The following is a 22,456-nucleotide window of genomic DNA, read 5'->3' on the forward strand; positions in this document are numbered from 1 at the left end:
TAACTACCACCAAAAAAAAATCCCCACCATGCTGTGAATCTAATAAGGATTAAGATTTAGTTAGAATATTAGAACCAGACCCACAAGGAAGATACTTTTCATGCAGGAAGGACGTGTTGATTTTGTTCCTGAACTTCATCAGGAATCGTGGGGTTTTTTAAATTCTTTCTCAAGGCAACCTTTTATCATAAAATGCTAAGAAACATCCATCCCCTATGCTAAGTTTAGGCCCCATTCTTAGTTTTGTTCATGCACTCCTTTTCCTTCTCTCCTAATCCACATCTTCACAGGGATCCCCCAGACCTTGTGGGGAGGATGCCACTGGTGGCTTTTCTTTTAGCAGGGAAGTGGTGCAGACAGAAGGGAAGGTTTTCTCCATTTGGACAATGTGTAAGAAATTTCCTGGAGCTTAATTGTCCATTCTTGAAGGTTCCTGTACTTACACTTGGAAGCCAATATCCATGGATAGCTACTCTGGTAGTTAGGAGTAAATGGAGTGTGAATACTCCAGGCAGCTCTTCTTTCTTGTGCTCAGATCAATATTCTGAGTTAGGGAGGAGAGATGTGACTTGGAGTCTTCTCCTTCCCTCACTCTGGTCGCCACTGTTTCACCCGTCTCCCTTACAGCCCATTTGGACCCCTCTGGTGATTCCTGCTGATTTTGGGGGGCCCAGCAGCAGCAAATGGTCTCTTCTGGGGATGCAGCCACGGTTTGAGCAGTTTGACAGTGAAGCTGTTTGGCTTCTCAACACACATTTGCTGCACAGACCATTTCTTGATATGAAGGCAAATTATCTCCCACTGTGCTGCTGCCATGGATGAGTAGAAACTCTTTTCTCCTTTCCTCTTTCTTCTCTTCTGTTTACTGCTGGCCAGTAAACTATTTTAATTTAAAAGGTGATTTAATGAGATGATCTGTTTTCCATTCAAGTTCTTCCTCGTGGCTTAGCTCCCCTCCTTTTTCCCCCCTCTATCCATCTGATTTCTTGGCTGCCTGAGTGAAAGGACTTTCTCCCCTGCTGCTCTGCAGTTTCGCAGTGCTACCTGCTGCTTTCTTCATCTTCTCCTACCCCACTGCTTGTTCCTACCTCCTCCCACAGCCACCCTTTGAGTCCATGACCCCATTAATCTGCCCCAGTGTTTTTCCCCCTCTCTGTGCCATCAAACATTTTTGTGTGACTGCAGGAATTAGATCAGTCAGGGAACGAAGGAACAGGTCCCTGGATATGCATGAGCTCTGAGAGGATGCACAGAATTGAGTCTGTCCATTTTCTTGAGAGCATTTGCATCAAAATTATTTCCATCTGAGAAAAGAGTTTGGTTGTGACAAAAGATAAGGGAAATATTTGCAATGTATGAAAAGCAAGGAGAAAAATAAGTTCTGTCAGAGAGCAGGAGAGCTTGGATGCTACCCCAGAGTCTGGGAACTCTGTGTGCACCTCCCAGCTTTGACCAGATTTCCTGTAAGGCTGTGAAATTACTGTGGATGGGTTCATCTCAATGAATTTAATTAAAAATGAGGGTTGTTTGTGCTGATCTTCAGGGATCCCTCACTTAGCGGGAGCTGACTCCTTCTCACTGGATGGGCAGTTACAGAAAGGAGATTCAGCTGTTATGGTTGGAGTCGATGATGTCAGAGGGCTTTGCCAACTTAAACAATTCCGTGATTCTGTGCTCCAAACTCTGATGTACAGGGAAAGGGAAAACCAGTAAATGCTGTATCTTAATGCCTCTGATTTCCTCAGAAATACTGGATAGTCAAAAAGAGACATGAGCCAGTCAGGTCACTAAAATGCATAAGAGATGATAATTTTGTGGAAAAGAGTATTTCTTATCTCTTGTGGGTAGATTAAGGATTGGGACAGTGAACTGAAAACTTCTCACACGGCAGGATCTGATTTTAGTGAGTGACTTTGAGATAAGGAAGTGTCAAACACAGAATCATAGAAACACGGAATAATTTAGGTTGGAAAAACCCTTCAAGATCGTCGAGTCCAACCATCACCCAGCACTGCCAAGTCCATCGCTGACCCATGTCCCCAAGTGCCACATCCACAAATTCTTTAAATCCCTGCAGTGCCATCTCACCCTTTGTCATGGATTGGCTCAAAGGAGAAAAACATTTCTAATCTTCACTCTGTTCTCAACCAAGACATGGGAAAGAAGTGTTTAGAGAGGGGCAGATGGGAATAAGCAGAAAAAGGAATTGTGTTATATCTGCTTTTAAAAAAGGAAACAAGCAAAATGAAGGAACCTCTACAAGGGCCTGGAGTGACAGGACACAGGGAATGGCTTCCCAGTGCCAGAGGGCAGGGCTGGATGGGAGATTGGGCAGGAATTGTTCCCTGGGAGGGTGGGCAGGCCCTGGCACAGGGTGCCCAGAGCAGCTGGGGCTGCCCCTGGATCCCTGGCAGTATCCAAAGCCAGGCTGGATGGGGCTGGGAGCAGCCTGGGACAGTGGAAGGCGGGTGAAATGAGATGGTCTTTAAGATTCCTTCCAACCCAAATCATTCCATGATTCAAGGATTTAAAATTGTTTAAACCTCGTCAAAATCGTAGTTATGGATGATATAGTGGCTGTGATGAAAACTGAGTTCTAACAAGTTTTGGGATCAGGATTTTAACCCCTCTCCAGTGGAGTGGTTGCCTCAGAAGCATCTCCCATCCCCAGTATTTCCAGTGCCCCATTCTGGCTCTGTGCAAAGTCACAGCAGGAACCAGCACCCAAAGGTCCAACTTGTACAACGCTTTGTCATGAAATTGTTTTGATGAGAAGGATATTGCTCAACACCTACAACTGCAGGATCCTTCCACGCCAATAAAACTTATGTGGACAAGAGGACTGAGGGGAAAAAAATATTCCCATGTTATGGGACTTGGAGTTGTTTTTCTGTTTTTCACAGGAACACCAATGCTGTTGGGAAGCAGGAAGAGGAACAGCACAACAGCCCCTGGTTCTCTTCCAGATGCAGCCTCCAGAGAAACCATTGCTGCTGCTACTGATGGCTCATCCAACAGGGCAGTTCCCTCCAAAGACACCTCCAAATCCAAAGAGATCCAAGCACAGGGTGTCCTGAAACCAAAAATGCCTGTCTCCGACAGTGTATGCAACAGAAAAGCGTCATCAAGAATCCTCCGGGAAGAAAACGTTCACAGGCAAAAGCAGCTCCTAAAAAGTAAGGTACAAATCCTACTGTGGTTGTCAGGAATATGGTTTCAATAATAAGATGAGGTCAGTCTCAAAGAAAAAAAGTGAAATAATGGAAAGTCAGGCCATTTTTGTCCAGCTTTAAGTGCTGAGCGTTGAGTCATCTGGTGAGAGATCAATCAGCTAATCTGACTGTATACATTGCTATGGTTAATAGAAAACAAGATTTAAATTACAAAGATAGGCTTAGATTCCCAAGAAAATCTTGAAAAAGCATTAAAATTGCAAAGGCAAGCAGCCCCAGACAGATCAAGTAACACCAGAACTGAGGTTATTTTTACAGCCTTGTTCTGATACCTTTCTTTCTCTCCCGCAACTTTTTTTTTTGACGCAACAACCTGAACTATGATTATCAACAAGGTTTCAGTGTGTAAAACATAATTTCTTTGGGTTCAGCAGTGTCTGGGATGTCTTACTTGCAACATTTATTCTCACAGCTAAAATGCAGGTGACACCAGCAGCTGCATTCAGGCACCAGGTATTTTTGCAGAAGATGACTGAGATTAATTTGGGTTTAGTATGAGTATGTCTGTGAGAAGTTTATTCCTTAAAAATGCTCTCATGGTCATAGAACCTTTTTTTCTTACAGCTGTTTTTTCTGAAGAGAATTTTTTTGTAGAAAGGTAGGCAAAACTTTGTCATCATTGAGCATAAAGCTACTGAATGTCATACATTTCGAAGCCTAAATGCTGTTTTCAGTGCCTGAAGTTAAATCATGGCATTCCCCTAACTGGAAGTGACTTTGTTTTACAAAAGTGAAGCATCCACTGAGATCTGGCAAAGCCCAACTTAATCCACACCTCTGTAAACCTGGCTTAGGGAGGAATTTAATTTCATGTTCACAGGTTTCAAGGTTTATTCCAAAATGTTGGTGAGAACAGTGTTAGGGAGGAAATACAATTCAGGCTTTTATAAGGCAAATGTACCCTACACAGATCTTTTTAATATGTTTTTAAGTACAATATAATATGTACAATATGTCATAAAGAGGAAAATATTTTAAGTTTATTGTAACCAAAAATTGAAATAAAACAGTAACGGGCTTTATTCCCAGATATTTAGTTCTAGAAATCAAATTATTTGGCAAGGAAGGAGCACTCCAGTGTGACTTTTCAAAATAGTTCATATGGAAGTTCCTTTGTTATTTTGGATTCGTTCTGTCCTCTGAATGAGAATCTTGTCAGCTCTGATTTTTGAGCACACAGCCTCTTTTGGTCCTAATTTGTGCAGGGAGTATCAGTCAGTGAGCATTAAAACTTAATTATAAGTCTAGAAAATAATCTCCTTCTCTCAATGTGAATTGACAGCTTTCATAATAATACCCTAGAATGCACAATAACCTTTTGTTGATTATTTTTTTCATGGAGTCTTTCCACTGGCTAATGGATATATAGGAATGACAGAAAGCAAACTGGATTATAAACAAAGGGGAAAAAAAACGGTGGTGCTGATGAAAGTCTCAGTGTGGTCAAAGGGAAATGATTTGTGGTTAAAGCCCGTAAGAATCTGGTATTTTCTGCAATAAATGGGAATGAACTCCAACTGCAGGTCACAGCAAGATATCCCTGGATTTCTGTGGGGCAACTTTTGGGAAAGGAGCACCAGCAAAGAGAGCTGAGAGCCCAAGAGGTTTAATTGTGATTGTGAGGGCTGGATAATGCGAGAGGAGCTCTGGGTGTCACAGGGCAGCAGGGAGCACCCACCACTAGATCTGATCTCCTCTGCCTAATGAGGCCTGTTAATAACAGCCTGGCTTTTCTTATTTCAGGAACTGCCCTCTCTGTCTAATGAGGTGGAGAACCCAATAAAAAATTAGCCATGCACTCCTAATGAACTTTTAAATCTCTCCAAGGTGATTATGAATTCTGTGGTTCGAGGGACAGAACAAAGGAGCTCAAGGCACAGGACGAGTGGGAGCGAGGCAGGAGGGTGACACTGTCCATGGTGCCACTGTCCAGGGTGTCACTGTCCAGGGCTCGCTCTCCAGGTGTGACTTGGGAAAAAAACCTGCTCACCTGGCCAGGATCCAGCTCCCAGCTGGAGAAAACACCATGGACACTGAGGGTAACGCATATTTTTTTTTCCTTTTTCCCTTTTTTCCTGCCTGTTTTTACGTTTTTTTCCTTTTTTCCTTTTCTCTCTTTTTTCCCCCATGGATGGTGTTTGCTTCCTGGGAACTGACTGAGGGCCTAAGTTCACATTCCCTCGATTTTTTTCTCCTTTCCAGTGAAGTTTTGGCAGTTTGTATCCACTGCCAAGACTTGCTTGGTTGTCCGGTTGTCCAGGCTCCCCGTTTGGAGCTGCAGCTGCTGTTCCTGTGGGGGAACTCGTTAGGAGTTTGGGGATTTACAAATTCCCAGTTCCCCAAATGTCTGGCGCTTCCAGCACCAGCTGTAGGTGTGGACATGGCCCAGGTTGGTACCAGGCTCCAGCAGCAGATGGACTTTCCTGCCTTTTCCTCCAGCATATATTGCAGACCCATCTCTGCTCCTGTCTTCTGTCCTAAGACATTCCTAAATGTTGAAGCAGCCTTTGACTGGGAAGTGTTTTGTTTCTGGATCAGCCATGGAGGGATCTGACAATCTAAATAAACAGGAAAGAACTGTCGGTGACGAGTTGCTTCGGTGATGGGGTGAGAAAAGGAAGTGAGCAAAACATCAAGAACTTGAATTTGGATGCAAAAATATGTAATTCAAAACCTAGATGTGTATAAACCTTGTAGGACTAGGGGGGATGGCTTCCCACTGCCACAGGGCAGGGATGGATGGGATTTTGGGAAGGAATTGTTCCCTGGCGGGGTGGGCAGGCCCTGGCACAGGGTGCCCAGAGCAGCTGGGGCTGCCCCTGGATCCCTGGCAGTGCCCAAGGCCAGGCTGGGCATTGGGGCTTGGAGCAGCCTGGGACAGTGGGAGGTGTCCCTGTCCATGGCAGGGCGTGGGATGAGATGATTTGAAGGTCCTTTCCAACCCAAACCCAAAATCATTTTCATCACTTTAATAATCTCTTCCTGAACTCAGCCCTATGCCCATCACACTTTTTCCTCTGAACTACATGAGAATGAAGCAGTGTCTCTGTTCCCTTTAGGAAGCCCTGGAAATCCACAACCCTCAGTTCATCTCTCGCTCCCAGAAGAGGCTGAAGAGGCTGGAGCACATGGTGCAGCTGAGGAGGGCCCAGCAGAGGGAGGCTCCTCCCAGCGCCCCCGCAGCGCTCGTTCGCAAGCTCTCCACATCCACTGCCAGCAGAAAGAAGCACTTCACCATCCCCGACCCTCTCAGTGGTGAGTTGTGACCAGCAGCAGGTCTGTGGCTGCCTTTGAAATCCTGTATGGAATTGCCATATCAAATTTGGGAAGAGACACAGGAGCGGCTGTTCCTGGCTCACCCTCCAGCATCTGTCCAGATGCTGCTGGCAGGAAATCCCAGCAGCTCAGAGATGGGTTAGTGAGGATGAGGAGCTTTCTGTGCTCTGTGGCAGCTGGGAGAGACCTCCTTGGGGACTTCTTGTCACTGTCACATGCAGTTGTGTTCTTCAGGATGGTGCAGTTGCTGCTGGCTGTGGGGGTGATGGCAATAAATGGAATTCATCCTCTCCCAGCTCACAGAATGACCAGTTTGGGGACAGAGGTGACAGCAGGGAGGCAGGTGGGATTTGGGATAGGAGCCCCAGCTTCAGGTGTGGCCTTGCCACTTGCCTCAGAAATCCCAGGGCTGGGAAAGAGCTCTGGTCTGCCCAGCCCTGCTAAATCAAGGTATCCAAACTCTGTGATTTCCTAATTGAAGCTGATGAGGTTGTGACAAACAGCCTCAACCCCCAGTGAGGGACCCCCTTCTCTCCCTCACAGCCCATACCACACCTCTGTAAATGTTATCTAAGCACAAGATGTTAAACAAATTGCTTTTCTTTTTCTTTTCGTTTTTCTTTTTTTTTTTTAATTGCCATCTGGATGTTAATTAATTCAGTTGACTAAAGAACAAAGATTTATTTGATTGATTGGCATTCCTCTTTACATCTTGGTTTTAAATCGGTGCCTGCTTGAAGATACATTATTCTACTGAAAAGCAATTTAGTTGAAAAGATTAAACAAACTAGAAAAGACACCTGGAGGATGCAGGTGTGGGAATATTTGATGTCCTCAACCCTGGGAAACACAAAGAGGTTTTTGGCTCCGTGGGGATTGACGATGGGTGCAGGAGAGGTGGGTGCAGCCCCATTTCAGGGTTCTTGGAGATGCCTGGAGAATTCCACCTTCCAGTGGTGCTGTGACAGGGTCTGTCCTACATCAGAGACCTACTGGGTTTTTATAGTGAGAGCTAAATAAACACAAGGAAACACAGCACAGAGCATGAATTCTATCTTAAAGACTCAATAGAATTAATTCACCATTTCAATTATCCAAGTTAATTTACCTGGAATCAGATCTCTCAGGGCTGTGCAGTGTGAGGACTCACGAGCTCTGCCAGCAGCAGTGGCACAGACCAGGAGTTTGTCATCTGTCTTAGAGGAAGTGGCAAAAATCTCCCCCTTTTTTCTGATCATCTTTGAAGGTCCCCCAAACCACTCTCAAATACTTCAGGAAAAGAAAAAAAATGAAAGACTAAACCTATTTCTCCTGAAATTATAATGAAATTTTAATCTTTCTGCTTGTTTAATGAGTAATAAAATCACAATATTGAAATATATTCATTAATTATTGAAGTTAATGACTATTTCCATCTTTTGGTAGTTAGTCATTAAAGGTAAATTTGTCTAAAGAGAATCTTTGGTTTCTGTAACTCACCTGCCTTTGTGTAGCCACATGTGGTTTTCTGTTTGTGAGATGTTAATATCTTTATAATGACAGGAGTGTCCCATGTCTGTTATTGAAGCAGAACTGGAGTTAACACTGGAAATCCAAGATGCCTGGAAAAAGCACAGCCCTGTAGGCTGCAGTACAGAGGGCTCTGGAGGACTGTGCTGAGCTTGCTCTGAGTCCTGGCAATTGATCTTTGAGGATTTGTGGGGGTGGATGCTGCTGTGCAGCAGGATTGGTATCATCTGTGAGACCCAGAGTGGGGGATTTTTTTTTTCCTCACCCAGGGCACTGGATGTCTCTGTGCTTGATGTCTCTGCTGATGACATCCATTTATTGCTGATGGATCCATTTATAGGGAATCTACCAGCAAATCTCTTAGTGGAGAAAGGATGCTCCATCCCCAGAAAGCCTTGGCACAGGCAAAGTCTTCATGGAATGGTTTGGGTGGGAAGAGACCTTAAAGATAATTTCATTCCACCCCCTGCTGTGGGTAAGGACACCTTCCACTGTCCCAGGTTGCTCCAAGCCCCATCCAGCCTGGCCTGGGGCACTTCCAGGGATCCAGGGGCAGCCACAGCTTCTCCATTCTCTTAAGAAATCTCTGCCAAATGCAGAGATTCCCTCCCACAGCTTTCCTGCTCTCAGGAATCAGGCTGCTCCTTCACAGCAACACCCCCTGGAACAGCATTGGAAGTTGGAGGGTAAAAGGATGACCTGGGAACGTGCTTAAGCATTCAGGCTTGTATTGATGGCACCTCTGGGTTCCAGGCTGTGATCTTGTGGTTGTTTGTTGATCATTTCCTTCCTTTCTTGTTTTTTTTTTTTTTTTTCCTTCTCTTTCCTGATGTCTTAGGATTTGTGGAGGTGAAGCTCTTCACGGCTCTGAGGTTCACAGGGCTCATTGCCAGCACACCCTCACACATTTTCCAAAGGGCTTTTTCCCAGGAGCAGGTTGGTTGATGGGTTTAATTTCCACTGACCCTTCCAGAGTGACCCTGAGGATGGATCAGAGCCCAAGGCTGGGCAGCCGGAGCAGGTCATGAAGCACACTTAGCTCAAGCACTGACTGTAACAGCAGTTATCCAACTTATTCTCCACCTCAAGAGGACATTCCCTGCCCAGTTCCCTGTGTGCCCACACAGGAGGGTGGCCCAGGGTGGGGAGAGGTGGGTGCCTGCTTTTATTCAGGTGGAAATGGGGCCTAAACTGCAGCCCGAGGTGTTTTGTTGAGTTTGCTGCACTTATCTCTCTCCGAAATAAGCTTGGTACCTGTGCTTCTCTCTGGTCTTGCAGCTTTTATTCCAATGAAATAATTTACACCCAGAGCAAAGACCTGCAGAGATTTTTCTCTCTCCCAGAGAGATTATTCTAGCAGCCTAAAACATCTTTATTGATAATATGAAATTATTGACTAGCAGGGTTTCCCCATGTTTTGACAGTGTTGTTACAACCTTAGTTCCTTGTAAGAGTAAGAAATAATTGGCATTCAACATCATTTCCATATAAATACCAACATCTGTGCAGTTCCCATTTACCTTCCCGTGCTCAAAACCCCGAGTTGTTTACCAGTTTTTAATTGTCCTTCACGAGTGGGGTTTTACGAAGCACTGAAAGTAATCTCAGGAAAATGAAAATGTTTATCCTGCACAAGATTTTATCATCACAAGAGCTCTTTGAAGGCACAGAACCTGCAACTCTCAGGCAGCCTTTGTGCTGTGTAATGGGTACTGCTAAATTTTGAGAGTGCTAATTAGCCCAAGATAGACAACTCTGCTGTTGACTGTGTCGAACAAATTAGAGATCCCACTGTGACGAACTGAATAGAAACAATGTTCAAATAACTGCATTTAAATCTCCAAAACCCGTAATGTAATTACTGCAGTGACAGGACTACCAGCTGTTTATAGGCCTTTAAATCTGCATAATGAACAGCCCTGTGATCTTGGTGTGCACCGGCACTTTTGGAGGTTTTACACAATTCCTCAGGCACATTTGGGGGTTTTTTCCCTACCTTCCCTTTTCCTGCCCTTTGAGGGGGTGCTGGTTCAGTGGAATTGGCCATATAAGTTGAAGGTTTTCCTTCAACCCCACAGTGGGACCTGCTGAGTTCCTCTGGATTTGCATCCAAACCCTCTGTCTTTAGTAATATCTTGGAAACAATTTATATCTCTTCAGTCGTGCTTCTAAACCTTCCCCAAAAGTTTTTTTTGGAACTGCAGGAGCCTGGAGGGCGAGGATTGCTGTTTGCTTGGGTTTTCCAGGGGTGGGTTTCTCCCCTGTGCCAGGGAGGTTTTTATTTGGACTGAGGGAGGAGAAGGTGGCAATCAGGGAATTTGCAATAATCCTGCAGCCACTCAGGTGTATTCTTGTGGTCTTCACACTGGTGCTTGGCTGTGACTTGATTTGGGTCCTTTTCCAGGTCCCTTTTCCCCATTAAAACTTTTAATAGTGCCACCCATTCTTTTGGTCTTTTTGGCTGGCAGCTCTGAGTAAAGCCTAAGCTGCAGTCAGGTAAAGGAATTAGGGAGAGGAATGACCTGTTCTGAAGATATTATTAAACTCATATTAACTCTGCCCCCCTTCCTCAATAACTGCTATTTTTGGGGAAAAAAATTGCTTTTTAAGATTATATGGTGTAATGAAATTAGAAAGATTTAGGAAGGCCAGGTGAGATGCTCATTTTTTTATTTTTTTATAAAATCCATGAATATATAAGTATCATTTGGATAGAGAGGACTGAAATCTCCAACATCATCCCCAAAATTAATTCAATATGAAAATGTTTTCATAAACCTCTCAACATTACTGCTTTTTAGAGATATTAGTGCTGTTTGAGAGACCTGAACAGCTGGAAAACCTGGGAACCACCTTCCTGTGGGTGCTCTTGGGGCAAGGAGCACTTGTGAGCTTCAGGATTTCTGTGGGGTGAGCAGGATCCCAGGCAGCCTTACCCTCAACCCTTTAACTTATGGGTTATTGCATTTTGTATAAATAACACCAAACCCTCATGTCCTGAAGCAATTCAGTGCATGAAGTCACTGACAGAGGATGTGCAAAGTCTGGGCAGCGCCCCTGGGTGCAGGCACTGCTTTACATTCCCTGGATGAATTCCCAGGAAAATCCTATGGGCATGCCGAGCTCAACATCACCTCCACATCTATCTTAGATTCAATGCTGATTTATTTTTTAGGGGACTGTTGATTTAAAAACCCCCAGTGTTTGAAAATATGTTCTGTGTCCTAGGATTTCTCTGGGCAAATGGGTTTTTGGTGAATTATTTTTTCAGTTCACTAAAAAAGCAGATAAACTAGAGAACTACCACCAGCAGTGCTTTGCTTTTCACACACCCTCAAAGGCACATTTTAGCTCCTACCAAACTTTGAGAATTCACATTCATGTTAGAAGAAAATGTGTCTATATTCTCTATATTTTGATGAATTTTGTCACCGTTTTACTCTTCTGAGTGCTCCAGTGATTTAGTGGTAAATAGGAAGTCAGGGGCTGCTTCCAACACAATCATTTTATCTGTTCTCTGTCTAAATATTTACTGACTACCCAAGCAGGAGAGTTACTCATCCTCTTGGAGGTGCAGTTTAGCATTAATTACAATATATTACAAGGACGACCCATTTACATTCATTTACAGCTTGCTGAGGTGGAGATGTGAGACCACTTGTAAATGCCAGAAACTCAGGAGTTTCACAGGGTTTCAACAAAACACCAATGAGGTGATTCAGTCCTCTCTGTCTAAGCCTTTCTTTAGCTGTGGTGCATCCCTGGAAATGCTCAAGGTCTGCTCTGAACTCCCTTCTTTTCCCTCAGTCACAACGGTTGTCTCCAAAAGTCCTCCAAGGCTATGAAATCTGATAAGGAGCTTTGATAAGGAACTGCTAAAACACAATTTAGAAGCCTATCAGCTTGGGGAATTGTCCACCTCTTGGCCCATTTGATCTTTACTTGGTAGGAAAGGGCTTTAATTCAGGTCTCCAGGATGAGCTTGGCAGGTTGTTACAGCTGCTCTTCCCCTTTGAAATGCACTTTCTTCTCGGTGCGAGGATTAACAACTATCTAAACGCACACACGACTTTTATTTTCTCATTTCTACCCCTTTTTTATTTACTTCTCATTTTGCTTTTGAATCCTAATCCTACAATCCATCAAGGATTAGCCTTATTTCTGCTTGATGTTTGCATGTGATTTTTCTTCTCGTAAATAGCAAGCTGGGAGATGCTGCAGGAATGTTTAGCCATGAGAATTAACCTCGTGGCTCCACGCTGCTTCACAAAGGGCATTTTTAGAACTGAGGTGGATTTATTATTTTCTTGAAGGATTCTCCCCAGAGTCTCTTTTGAATCCATCCCTTCAAAGCCCTGCACAGCCACGTATCTTGTTCCAGGCAGAACCACGGCAGGGATGGGTCTGATGCCCTTCTGTGCCAGCAGGAGAGGATTATTCTGGAGCAACAGCACCTGCACAGCTCCCAGCCTCTGTGCTGCTTCCCAGAAATCGAAAACAGAGGCCACCCTGTCTTAGGGACTTGTAGGAAAAACACAGATTAGTTTATCAGGCTGTATGGGATAGGAACTGGGTCTGCAAATCTCTGGATGGGTTTTTCCTGTTCTGGTGGCTACACAAAGAGGTCTGGAATGTAAAAGTGTCATCATGCCCCATCCCTGGAAGTGTTCAAAGCCAGGTTGGACAGGGCTTGGAGCAACCTGGGACAGTGGAAGGTGTCCCTGGGTCACAGGCAGTCTGCTCCCTGCACTTTCAGGGTTATTTGGACAGCAACAGCATCCAAGTGTTTATTCCTTTTAAGTGAATCAACATGTAAATGAGCATTAGAACTAATAAATAAAAGACAAATGATGTTTTCCTAGCAAATTGAGCATGTGGCTTGTGTGTACTGAAGATTTAACAAGGATGATTAAGTGTAGACAACTGCTGAGTGGGGGAAAGTCAGTCCTGAGGCAGAGAAGGCTTCAGAGCCTCTCTCCTTTCTCAATTTGAGCTTTGGAAACTGCACCAGTTCAGAACTGAAACTGCTGCAGAGCTCCCTTTGATTTTTGATTGGAGGGATGGCTGAGAGACTTGGGATTGTTCAGCCTGGAAAAGGGTCCAGACACCTCAGAGCCCCTTCCAGGGCCTAGATGGGCTCCAATGGGAGAGGGACTTAGGTCAAGGGATGGAGGGACAGGACACAGGGAATGGCTTCCTGCTGCCAGAGGGCAGGGCTGGGTGGGATGTAGGGAAGGAATTGTTCCCTGGCAGGGTGGGCAGGCCCTGGCACAGGGTGCCCCGAGCAGCTGGGGCTGCCCCTGGATCCCTGGCAGTGTCCAAGGCCAGGCTGGACATTGGGGCTGGGAGCAGCCTGGGACAGTGGGAGGTGTCCCTGCCCATGGCAGGGGTGGGATGGGATGAGCTTTATGGTCCCTCCCACCCAAACCATTCTGGGATTCCATGAATTTTACAGAGAGATACAGCAGTGATCTCATTTATTTCCTGGCTTCCCACCTTGTACAAACACCCTTCCTTCCCATTCAGGACCCATTTTTGCAAGGAAGGTGTTAAAATCACCTGCTCCTGAGAACCACCAACTGCTCAGATCAGTAATTATTTTCTTGCATCCCGGGAAATGCTGATTGGAATTATCACAGACCTCTTCATACTTGACCAGGAAGGAGTAATGTCATTTGCCTCTTTCTGAAGCTCAGAGAATTATCCACAGCCCTGCAAAACAGGTGTAAATTGGATCAGAAATTACCGTACCAGGGCAGGTTCCTGACACACCAAGGAGGCAGACAGGGTGCAACTGCCTGCAGGAACCTGTGAGGAGGATTTGGAGAGATTGGGAGGTTTGGATCTGGCCTTAAGCTTTCATAACTTTAACCAGAAATGGTAAATCACGGCTCCATGGAAGATGACATTTGAGATTTCAGTAAAAGCAGATCCCTCCAGTACTAACTTTATTTTCTCTCTGCCAGACAACCTCTTCAAACCAAAGGAAAGAGTCATTCCTGAGAGGGAGATGCACATGAGATCTAAAAGGTACAAATCCCTCTGGTTTAGAGTTTGTTCTGCTGTATCACCTTAGATTTGGGCAGCCCTGCCCTTTGAGCAGCCCTTTTCCAGCAGGTTCTGACAGCATGGGGCACCCATGGCATGGAAACCAAATCCTCAGCAGCTACCTCATGTTGAACTCCCAAAAACAGAAGCAGTGAGGTCACTCAGGATTTTTTTTCCTCCTGATTATGGCACAGAGGATGGGAATGACAGCAAATTATGAGGAATGTGGTGTCTGAGCTTTAACTGCACTGCACTTCATGCAAGGGAAGCTGCAAAAGCCACCATGAGGAATTCATCCTTGTTTTAAGACGTGTCCCATTCCTCTTCTCCAAAATGCAATCCCCAGCCAAAACAGGGTGCTTCAAGAACTTGCAATTGCAAAACATTATGAGGGAAAAACACAACTAAACTAAAGGCTTTGTGCTCATGCAAAACCAGGAATGCTGGGAAGGGAGGTCCAGCTTTCTCTTCCAAATCCTGGGAATTTTATCATTGATTTTAATGGGAAAAGATCAGACCAGGAGTCACCTTCTTAATGGCAACTCCCGTTATTTTTAAAACGGGAAGATTGTGTTCTTCTTGGTAAAAAGTGTTCCTAATGACAGAGAAAAAATGTTAACAGTTTAGAGTCTTATAATGATGGTTTTCTTATATTTTAGAAAATGACTTGGAAATGATTGCTGGGTATTAATTGTGTGACATAAATACAAAAAAAAAAAAAATGTACAGGCCAGATTCTGGTTTGAATTATGTTGCTGGAAATGGAAACCAACTCTACTGAGCTCCTGAGAAGCTACTGCATTGAAATCACCTACACCCATCTCTTTCTTTACTTTTTTTATTCCAAAATCAGAATTTGCAACAAGATTCAAAACAAGCCAGATTTCATATCAAACCATGATTGTTAATAATTTATACTTCTCATGCCATAAATCTAATTCAAGTACTTAGAGATGCCCATTACAAGTATTGCAAGGAAGGCAAACATTCCCTACAGGAAAAATCAATTATTTGTGAGCCCCAGGGATGAGATGAACTCGACTTTCTGAATTCCTGACAGGATTTATGACAATTTACCTGAGGTTAAAAAGAAACAGGAAGAGAAGCAGAAGCGGATCATCATCCAGAGTAACAGGCTGCGTGTGGAGATGTTTAAAAAGGTAAAGAATTCCTGTTATTTCTGGAGCAAATGGACCCAGTAAATTTCAAGTCTGGGATGCCAACACCACCTCACCTCCAGTATCACTAAAGATTTCTGTCACCTCATGGATTTTAACAGTATTTTAAAGCACTTTTGCATCTTTTTTTTCTAGCAATTACTGGACCAGCTCCTTCACAGAAACACGGAGTGACAAAGGAGTCTCTTGCCCATCATCCTAATTGGATCTTGAATGCCTTTGACTGCTAGATAAGCCATAAAATTAACTGTTATCTCAATTACCTGGAGGTATTTTTCTTATCTTTGGCTCTTTGTATAAAGAAAGATCATTTATGTTTCAATTGAAATTTTAAGGCATCTTTCAAGTAATCAAAAACAGCCTAAAGGGGAGCACAGCTGTTCCAGAGCATCACCTTTTGGTCAGTTCACCCAGAGGAAATAATTTTAAGAATTTTTAATGCAAATACTGAATTACAGGGGTATTATTTATCCTAATCTTTTTTAAAAAGTACACTTCTCCACAGCAATAGCACCGCATTTGTAAGATGTGGAAAACTTACTTCTCCGAAGTATTTTATTAATTGATTTCGTGTGCGTGAAATCCTTGAAGAAAACTGTTATTTGTTATGTTTAGGAACCAGTTGAAATAGCATTTACCACATCATCAGAGCAGCAGCAGTTTCACATTAATACTTAACATTCCAAAAGGGACCAATATTTCAGCTTTCTGAAGAACTCCATTCCTGTTCATAGAGTGAAACTACCTAGCAAGCTCTCCCATTAAAAAACAATATTTAAAAATTTGTTTGTAACACTTTTTTTCACGTTTTTCATTGTCACATACGTTTTACTCCACTTCTGTGAGCGTGAAGTATTTATAGAAATGGCAGATGAAGGAGTGGTGCCAAGAGGGATGTTTGCATCAAAACTCGCAGAACTCAAACCAGCTGTCATGTTTCCTCCCCAAAAAATATTTAAATCTTTATTTGTACTGTTGGAAGTAAAAACAAGCAGCTCACAAACCGATGGAGTTTATTTATGGAATAAAGTATGAGGATAATATTGATCCAACCGCTGTGTTTTTATTTGGTGCTGTTAAATGTAACACAATTATGGAAACTGCCTGAGAAGTCGTGCCTTTGTACCCACAAATCCCAGGGGAAAATAATACTGCCCCTAAAAATCATTGCAAGTGTTAAACTTCACTGCACAAAGTTTGAGGAGGGGTTTGAATGAGGCTGGAATTTGGCCTTTGATAGTTCTGCTTTGTTTTTCTAATCCAGCCTGAGATGTAAGGTCAGGATTTTTGGAAGAGGGGGATGTTTGTGAGCCACTGGGATAACCTCCAGCTGGGTGACCTGTGCTGGACACGAGGACCTGGGTATATTTTGTGCTCTGTTTCTGTTGGATTATTCTGCCTTTTTGTGTTTCAGCTTCCCAGCTAACGTAGCAATAATGCTGTTAATTTTTGCTCGCAGAGAAGACAGAGACCTGTTGAACAAATATATTGCATTCCAGATAGGCATCCCCAAAAACTCATCAACAGTTCAATCCATTGGGAGAGGACGTGGAAGGTAAGGCAGTGGGGAAGGACCTGCCAGGGTTCTTCCCTGAAAAGCACCTTTTTAACCAAGGAAGTCATTGAGTACTGGAAACCAAAGCCAAGGCAGGAACATAGGTGACTCCAAGTAGAACTCAGGAAAGAGATACAAGAAGAATTATCTTTGAAGCTTTTATTCACTTTTAGCTCACTACAACCACTATTTCCTATAGGATCAGTGCCCAAATCCCCTTTGAATTTAGTAGGAACTGAAAATATTTCCCCCTTGAGTCCTCACTCTCTGATTTTTTGACTTCAGGAAAATGCAGCTTTGGTTCATCAAGTCTGTACCTTCAGGTGCATTATTCCCTGCGCATCTGTGAGATGGAGGAATTTTATTTACATTTCACCCTACCTTAGTGAACACCCTCAGGCTTGCCTGGAGTCTCACCCCAAAGCCACAGCAAGATATTTTGGCATGGAGAGAAAATATATGGAGTTTGGTATCCATGGAGGACACAGCAAAATAATCCCTTCCCAGGTCAGGGATGTCCCCTGGGCTGGGACTGACACCAGAAGGGACCCCCAAAACTTTTACCACTTCTTCTCTGGCAGAGAGGAAGAGACAGGATCTTCCTCATTGGGAGTAAGAGTATTTTCCATGGAAATCAGGCATTTATCCTGCAGGATACCCAGGAATTCAAGGGAGATGGTTTAATCCACCTGCCGTAGTGTATCCCTACTCCATGCCCATATGTAAATGTATGTAAATAAATATGTGTATCTGACATGCTTCCCACTCTCTGGCTGGGAATATCCAACAGAGGAGCTTGATATTCCTTGGAAATCATTGCACCCAAGTGATCCTTGTGAGGAAATGAATGATGTGAGCATTTCCTGGGAAGAACAGCACAGGCTTCAGGTGGGATTTCACCCCTTGGCACCATCATGGATGGCCTGAGCAGGGAGTGGCATCTCCACTGGCCTGGTTTCCTCTCCCTCCTTGGGAACAGAGTACAACACCCATCTGCTGCATCCTCACCTCCCTGGCTCAGGAGCCGCTCCCCTGGCTCACAGCATGAAGCGAAGTGCATCAGTCAAAAAAATCCTCTGGGTTTGTAGAAGGGTTATTTCCAAATGTTTTTATTTTCTCTAAATGTGATTTTTAAAACCTACAGGACAAATCTGCAGCAGTCTGAGGTGGGATTTCCTTTGTACAAATAAGCTGGTAAGGAAAATGCATGATGCAAATCACTGTCTGGGAATGTTTTACATGGTACAAAACCTGTGCTTCAGAAAACCAAAAATTAGCTCTGTTGCAAACCTAATTTCTCTTTCAGGGCCTGAGAAAAGAAAGTATCTGGTAATGGATCCAGCAAACAATTCTGACATTCATTTCAGCTCTACAATCCAGTCATTGTGACAGAAAATGGACTGTGCAGGAAAATGTCACCTCAGGAAAACAGGAGCCTCCCAGGCATAGCCCTGGACAAGCAGGCATCAGCTTAAGGAAGTTCAGAGCTAGGGAAAAAGTGGTGGTATCTCCCTTTGGACTTGCAGGCACTTCAAAGAGCCCATTTGCCAGCAGGTAACAGGAAAATCAGAGGTGACCCATACTTGTCAAGCTGGAATTTTCCTTCTTATTGGGAAAACTTGAGGATTGAGTTCAAGTTCTCTGGGTGTTGGTGCTGTGCCTTCGGGAGGGACACATCAGGATTCATAACAATGTTGGTTTGGGGGAGATTTGGGATGGTTTGGGGGTGTTTGAGCACAGAGCCTGGGTGGACTTGTCAGCACATTGCCTTGGCATTGTCCCTCCCAAACACAAAACCTCCCCATAGGGTTGGGATTCTGCGTTGATGGAAATGAAGCCCACATGGGGAATGCTCAGCATTTGAGGTGAGCAAGACGTGGTGTTTGGTTGCTTGCTGGCATCATTAATCTCATCTGACAGAAATACCTCATGAAGGGTTGGAAGTCATTGTAACGTAAAGGACTGAGGGTTCCAGCGTTCTGGGGATTTATTTAAACCCAAATATTTTCCTGTGTATGTGTATGCAAGTCATTAGTTACATCTTGGAGTTTACTCAGCTGCTCAGAGAGATGAGGAGAATGTCTGGGTGAGATTTTTGAGGGGTTTTATTGTTGAGTATCTGGGCCTGGTCACGTTAGTGTAATGTTTTCTGGGAGAGAGCTGATTTACAAGGAAAACAACACACAAAAGCAGGGATAAAGTTCCTGGCAGCCCTCTCCAGAGGAAACCATTCCCTGATACAGCCCTTGCAGCAAGGCTAAAAATACAGCTTGCCTCATCTGCAGGGGTGTTTGCCCCTTTGACTGCAGGGACAGAAGTGCCTGTGTGCTTTGAGGGATGGGTAATTATCTCCCCAGGAGCACTGAGTGGCTGCTTGTCCCTGCTGGAGCCCATCAGGACACAGGGCTGTCCCACAGGGTCACGTTTCTCTAGGCGCTGTGACTCCGGCCTCTGTAGTTCGTTGTTGGTTTGGGATGTGGCCGGATCCTGTGGGATGCCCTCCCTGGGCCCCCCCCCCGTCCAGGCCACAGCTCAGCACCAGGAAATGGGGGTTGGAGGAGTCCCAACCCCAGCTGCAACCATTCCCTTGAATAAAAGGGCATTTATTTCAACTGAAATGCTAATTCACCTGAGCATAAAACCAGATCTGAATGAAAGAAGCTACAGAAAATATATCAAATTTACTGTCAGTAGAGGGGCTCAGTGCCTGTATGGAAATATTTATTACGCTTTGGTTTAAATATGTGTCTATTTACACCAAAATCACAAAAATCCTTGCCCAAAATCCTTATCAGAGAGAGGAGCCTGTGCTGCTCATTGAGTGGTGCCACTCTGCCCATGGAGAAGGAGGTGCCAGTGCTGGGCACTGGAAGGGGAACTTGTTTCCCAGCTGGAGGTGTTTTGGGAGGTTATGGTTTTGTCTCTCGTAATTTCAGTTTAGCTGTGACAAAGCTGTTGGAATAAGCTTGTCATGTACGTTGGGAAAGGATCCCTCCCTGCGAGGGTGGGCAGGCCCTGGCACTGGGTGCCCAGAGCAGCTGGGGCTGCCCCTGGATCCCTGGCAGTGCCCAAGGCCAGGCTGGACACGGAGGCTTGGAGCACCCTGGGACAGTGGGAGGTGTCCCTGCCCATCGCACTGGATGAGCTTTAAAGTCCCTCCCAACCTAAACCATTCCATGGTTCTATTTGAAACCTTATTTTTATGTCGAGAATATAAAGCATCCTCTCTTTTTTTTTTTTTTTTAGGTCAGGAATTTTACTTTTCCTAGTTCTCCTTGGCTCTGTACCAAAGCTGTGGGAGGCAGAATTACTTAATACTCATTTTAGATGACCCACAGAGTAAGATAATGAGGTGTATCATCTCCCTACCAGCTGCAGAGTGATTAAAAAGTAAAAATAAAAAAAGGAGAAGAAACTGCACCAATTTTCTCATGGTACACACAGTTATTTAAAATGATATAAAACGGAAGTGCAATGAGCTGCTTGAGGATGGTGCTGCATAGATAGGAATGTGTAAAAGAGCTCCTAATTGCAGAAATTTGGTGGATATTTAAAAAAAAAAATCACAGTGATGTATTTTTAGACTTCATGTTTAAAATATTTTTATTTTGTGCAGTATCTTACCAGGACTAGACTTCAGTTAATACATAATTATGGGATGCAAACCCTGTCACACAGAGGCTGCTCCGTGGTTCCAGGGTTATTGCAGGTCTGCCACTGGCTTGAGAAATTGGTATAAAATAGCAAAAAACCTTTTGGAATCCACTTTATCTTCAACTTCTTGCTTGGGGCATCTGCTGTTTCACCATCTAAAGGCCTCTTGCAGCTGTGCCTGACTGGGGAGACATCCTTTTAAATTTCATGTTTCTGTGGTTTTCCAGAACTTTTTGTTGTTAAAGTGAGCACTTGGTATCCATGCTGTGGGGAAATTAATAAAAATCCTGGCCAAAGGGTGGTGAGGGGAACAGTGTCCAGTCTGAGTGTGGGCTAATTTTCTCATTGCCTGATAATGGTGTCTGGAAGGAAGGTCCCTCAGCAGTCATTTAATTAATTGTGATATATAACTGTGGCCAGGGAGGCAAACAAGAACCATATTGAGAACAGGAGTCTGGTTTTGTAACTGGGTTGTCCTCTGAAATTGTGGCACTGCGGAAGGAGGCAGGGAAATACGCTGCAGACAGATTTTGCCATGATTTGGGGGAGAAATGATGAGAAAAGAGCAATGTTCTGGTTAAATCCCAGGCTGGCTGCACGTGCAGCTGCCCGAGGAGGGAACAAGCAGTGCCCTCAGGGACAGCAATGCCTGGGCTTGAACAGTCCCAGAGTCACAGCATGCTTTGTGTTGGGAGAGACCTTAAATCCTGGCCAGTGCCACCCCTGCCATGGCAGGGACACCTCCCACTGTGCCAGCCTGCTCCAATCCCTGTCCAGGCCTTGGACACTTCCAGGGATTCAGGGGCAGCCACAGCTGCTCTGGGAATTCCATCCCAGCCCCTCACCATCCTCCCAGGGAACAATTCCTTCCCAATATCCCATCTATCCCTGCCCTCTGGCAGTGGGAAGCCATTCCCTGTGTCCTGTCCCTCCAGCCCTTGTTCCCAGTCCCTCTCCAGCTCTCCTGGAGCCCCTTTAGGCCTTGAAGGAGTTTTAAGTTCTCCCTGGATCCTCCTCCAGGTGAACACCCCCAGCTCTCCCAGCCAGAGCAGGGAGCTCCACCCCACTGTTGCTGGGATTATTTAGGTTGGAAAAGCCCTCTGTGACCATCAAGCCTCTGAGCCCAGCAGTACCAAATCCAGCACTAAACCACATCCCCAAGTGCCACCTCACATCCCCCATAATCCCTGATGACAGCCCCGTCCTCCCCAGCCCTGCAGTGATGTCAGGGGCAGGGAGCCACCGGTTGTAGAGTTCCAATTTTTGGGGCATAACCCAGATCCTGGGTATGATACCCACATGAGTTCTCCGTGAGTAATGCTGTTCCAAGGAGTACCAAAGGAGTTAGTCACGACTCCCCACTTAGTGGTGCCAAATCTATCCTCAACTTGTGACGCTGCCGGGAGCACTTCTCTCATTTTGGGGTTTGCCATTAGGTGAAAATACAACTTTGAGGACTCACTGGCCTGTACAGAATGAGGGAATGGCCCAAGTTAAACTGCGTGAAAGATGGATAATTATGGGCTGCCTGCTCTGTCTGACACCATTAGCTGATGTTACAAATCCAACATTTTACTCCTGTTTGTTGTACTGTAGAGAGGTTTCACTTGCTGTGTTTGGGGCTCAGAGTTGTGCAACAGAACCTAACAGAAAATGCCTACAATAAAGGAGCTCTGTTTCATTCTTCCCTTCATAAATAACAGGAGATTAAGACCTAATTGATTTCATTCTTCCGTGATGGATACCACAGTAATTTTTAATGATTTCTCTCAAGTTTCCCATTAGGAATATTTATTTTTCTTTAAAAATGGCCCCAAATATGCTGTTTTCCTAATTTACTGTCCCAGCTTTTATGATGATGGATGTTGCATTGTTCTGTGGTTTGCAGAGGGCTAGACAGGAATATTAAAAATATACGACTTCATAATTTTTAGTCTGAGTTGAATGCTGTCCTCTTGTGAGACATGTAAAAATTTGTGGCTTTTTTTCTTCCTTTTGTTTTC

The 22,456-nt window shown here is 44.5% G+C and overlaps 1 protein-coding gene across 1 annotated transcript in view; it reads left to right on the forward strand.

Annotated features, from left to right (window-relative positions):
* The window catches only part of C8H10orf90 (chromosome 8 C10orf90 homolog), a 58,055-nt gene extending 41,759 nt beyond the window's left edge, over positions 1-16,296 (forward strand). Inside the window, exons 4-9 of the mRNA XM_032116847.1 lie at positions 2,904-3,176; positions 5,061-5,272; positions 6,293-6,488; positions 13,985-14,048; positions 15,127-15,226; positions 15,380-16,296. Coding sequence (XP_031972738.1) covers positions 2,904-3,176; positions 5,061-5,272; positions 6,293-6,488; positions 13,985-14,048; positions 15,127-15,226; positions 15,380-15,418 — 884 coding nt within the window. The 3' untranslated portion in view covers positions 15,419-16,296. The remainder of the gene's footprint in view (positions 1-2,903; positions 3,177-5,060; positions 5,273-6,292; positions 6,489-13,984; positions 14,049-15,126; positions 15,227-15,379) is intronic.
* The last annotated feature ends 6,160 nt before the right edge of the window (positions 16,297-22,456 follow it).

This window comes from Corvus moneduloides, chromosome 8, assembly GCF_009650955.1.
Source record: "Corvus moneduloides isolate bCorMon1 chromosome 8, bCorMon1.pri, whole genome shotgun sequence".
NCBI classification, from domain to species: Eukaryota; Metazoa; Chordata; class Aves; order Passeriformes; family Corvidae; genus Corvus; species Corvus moneduloides.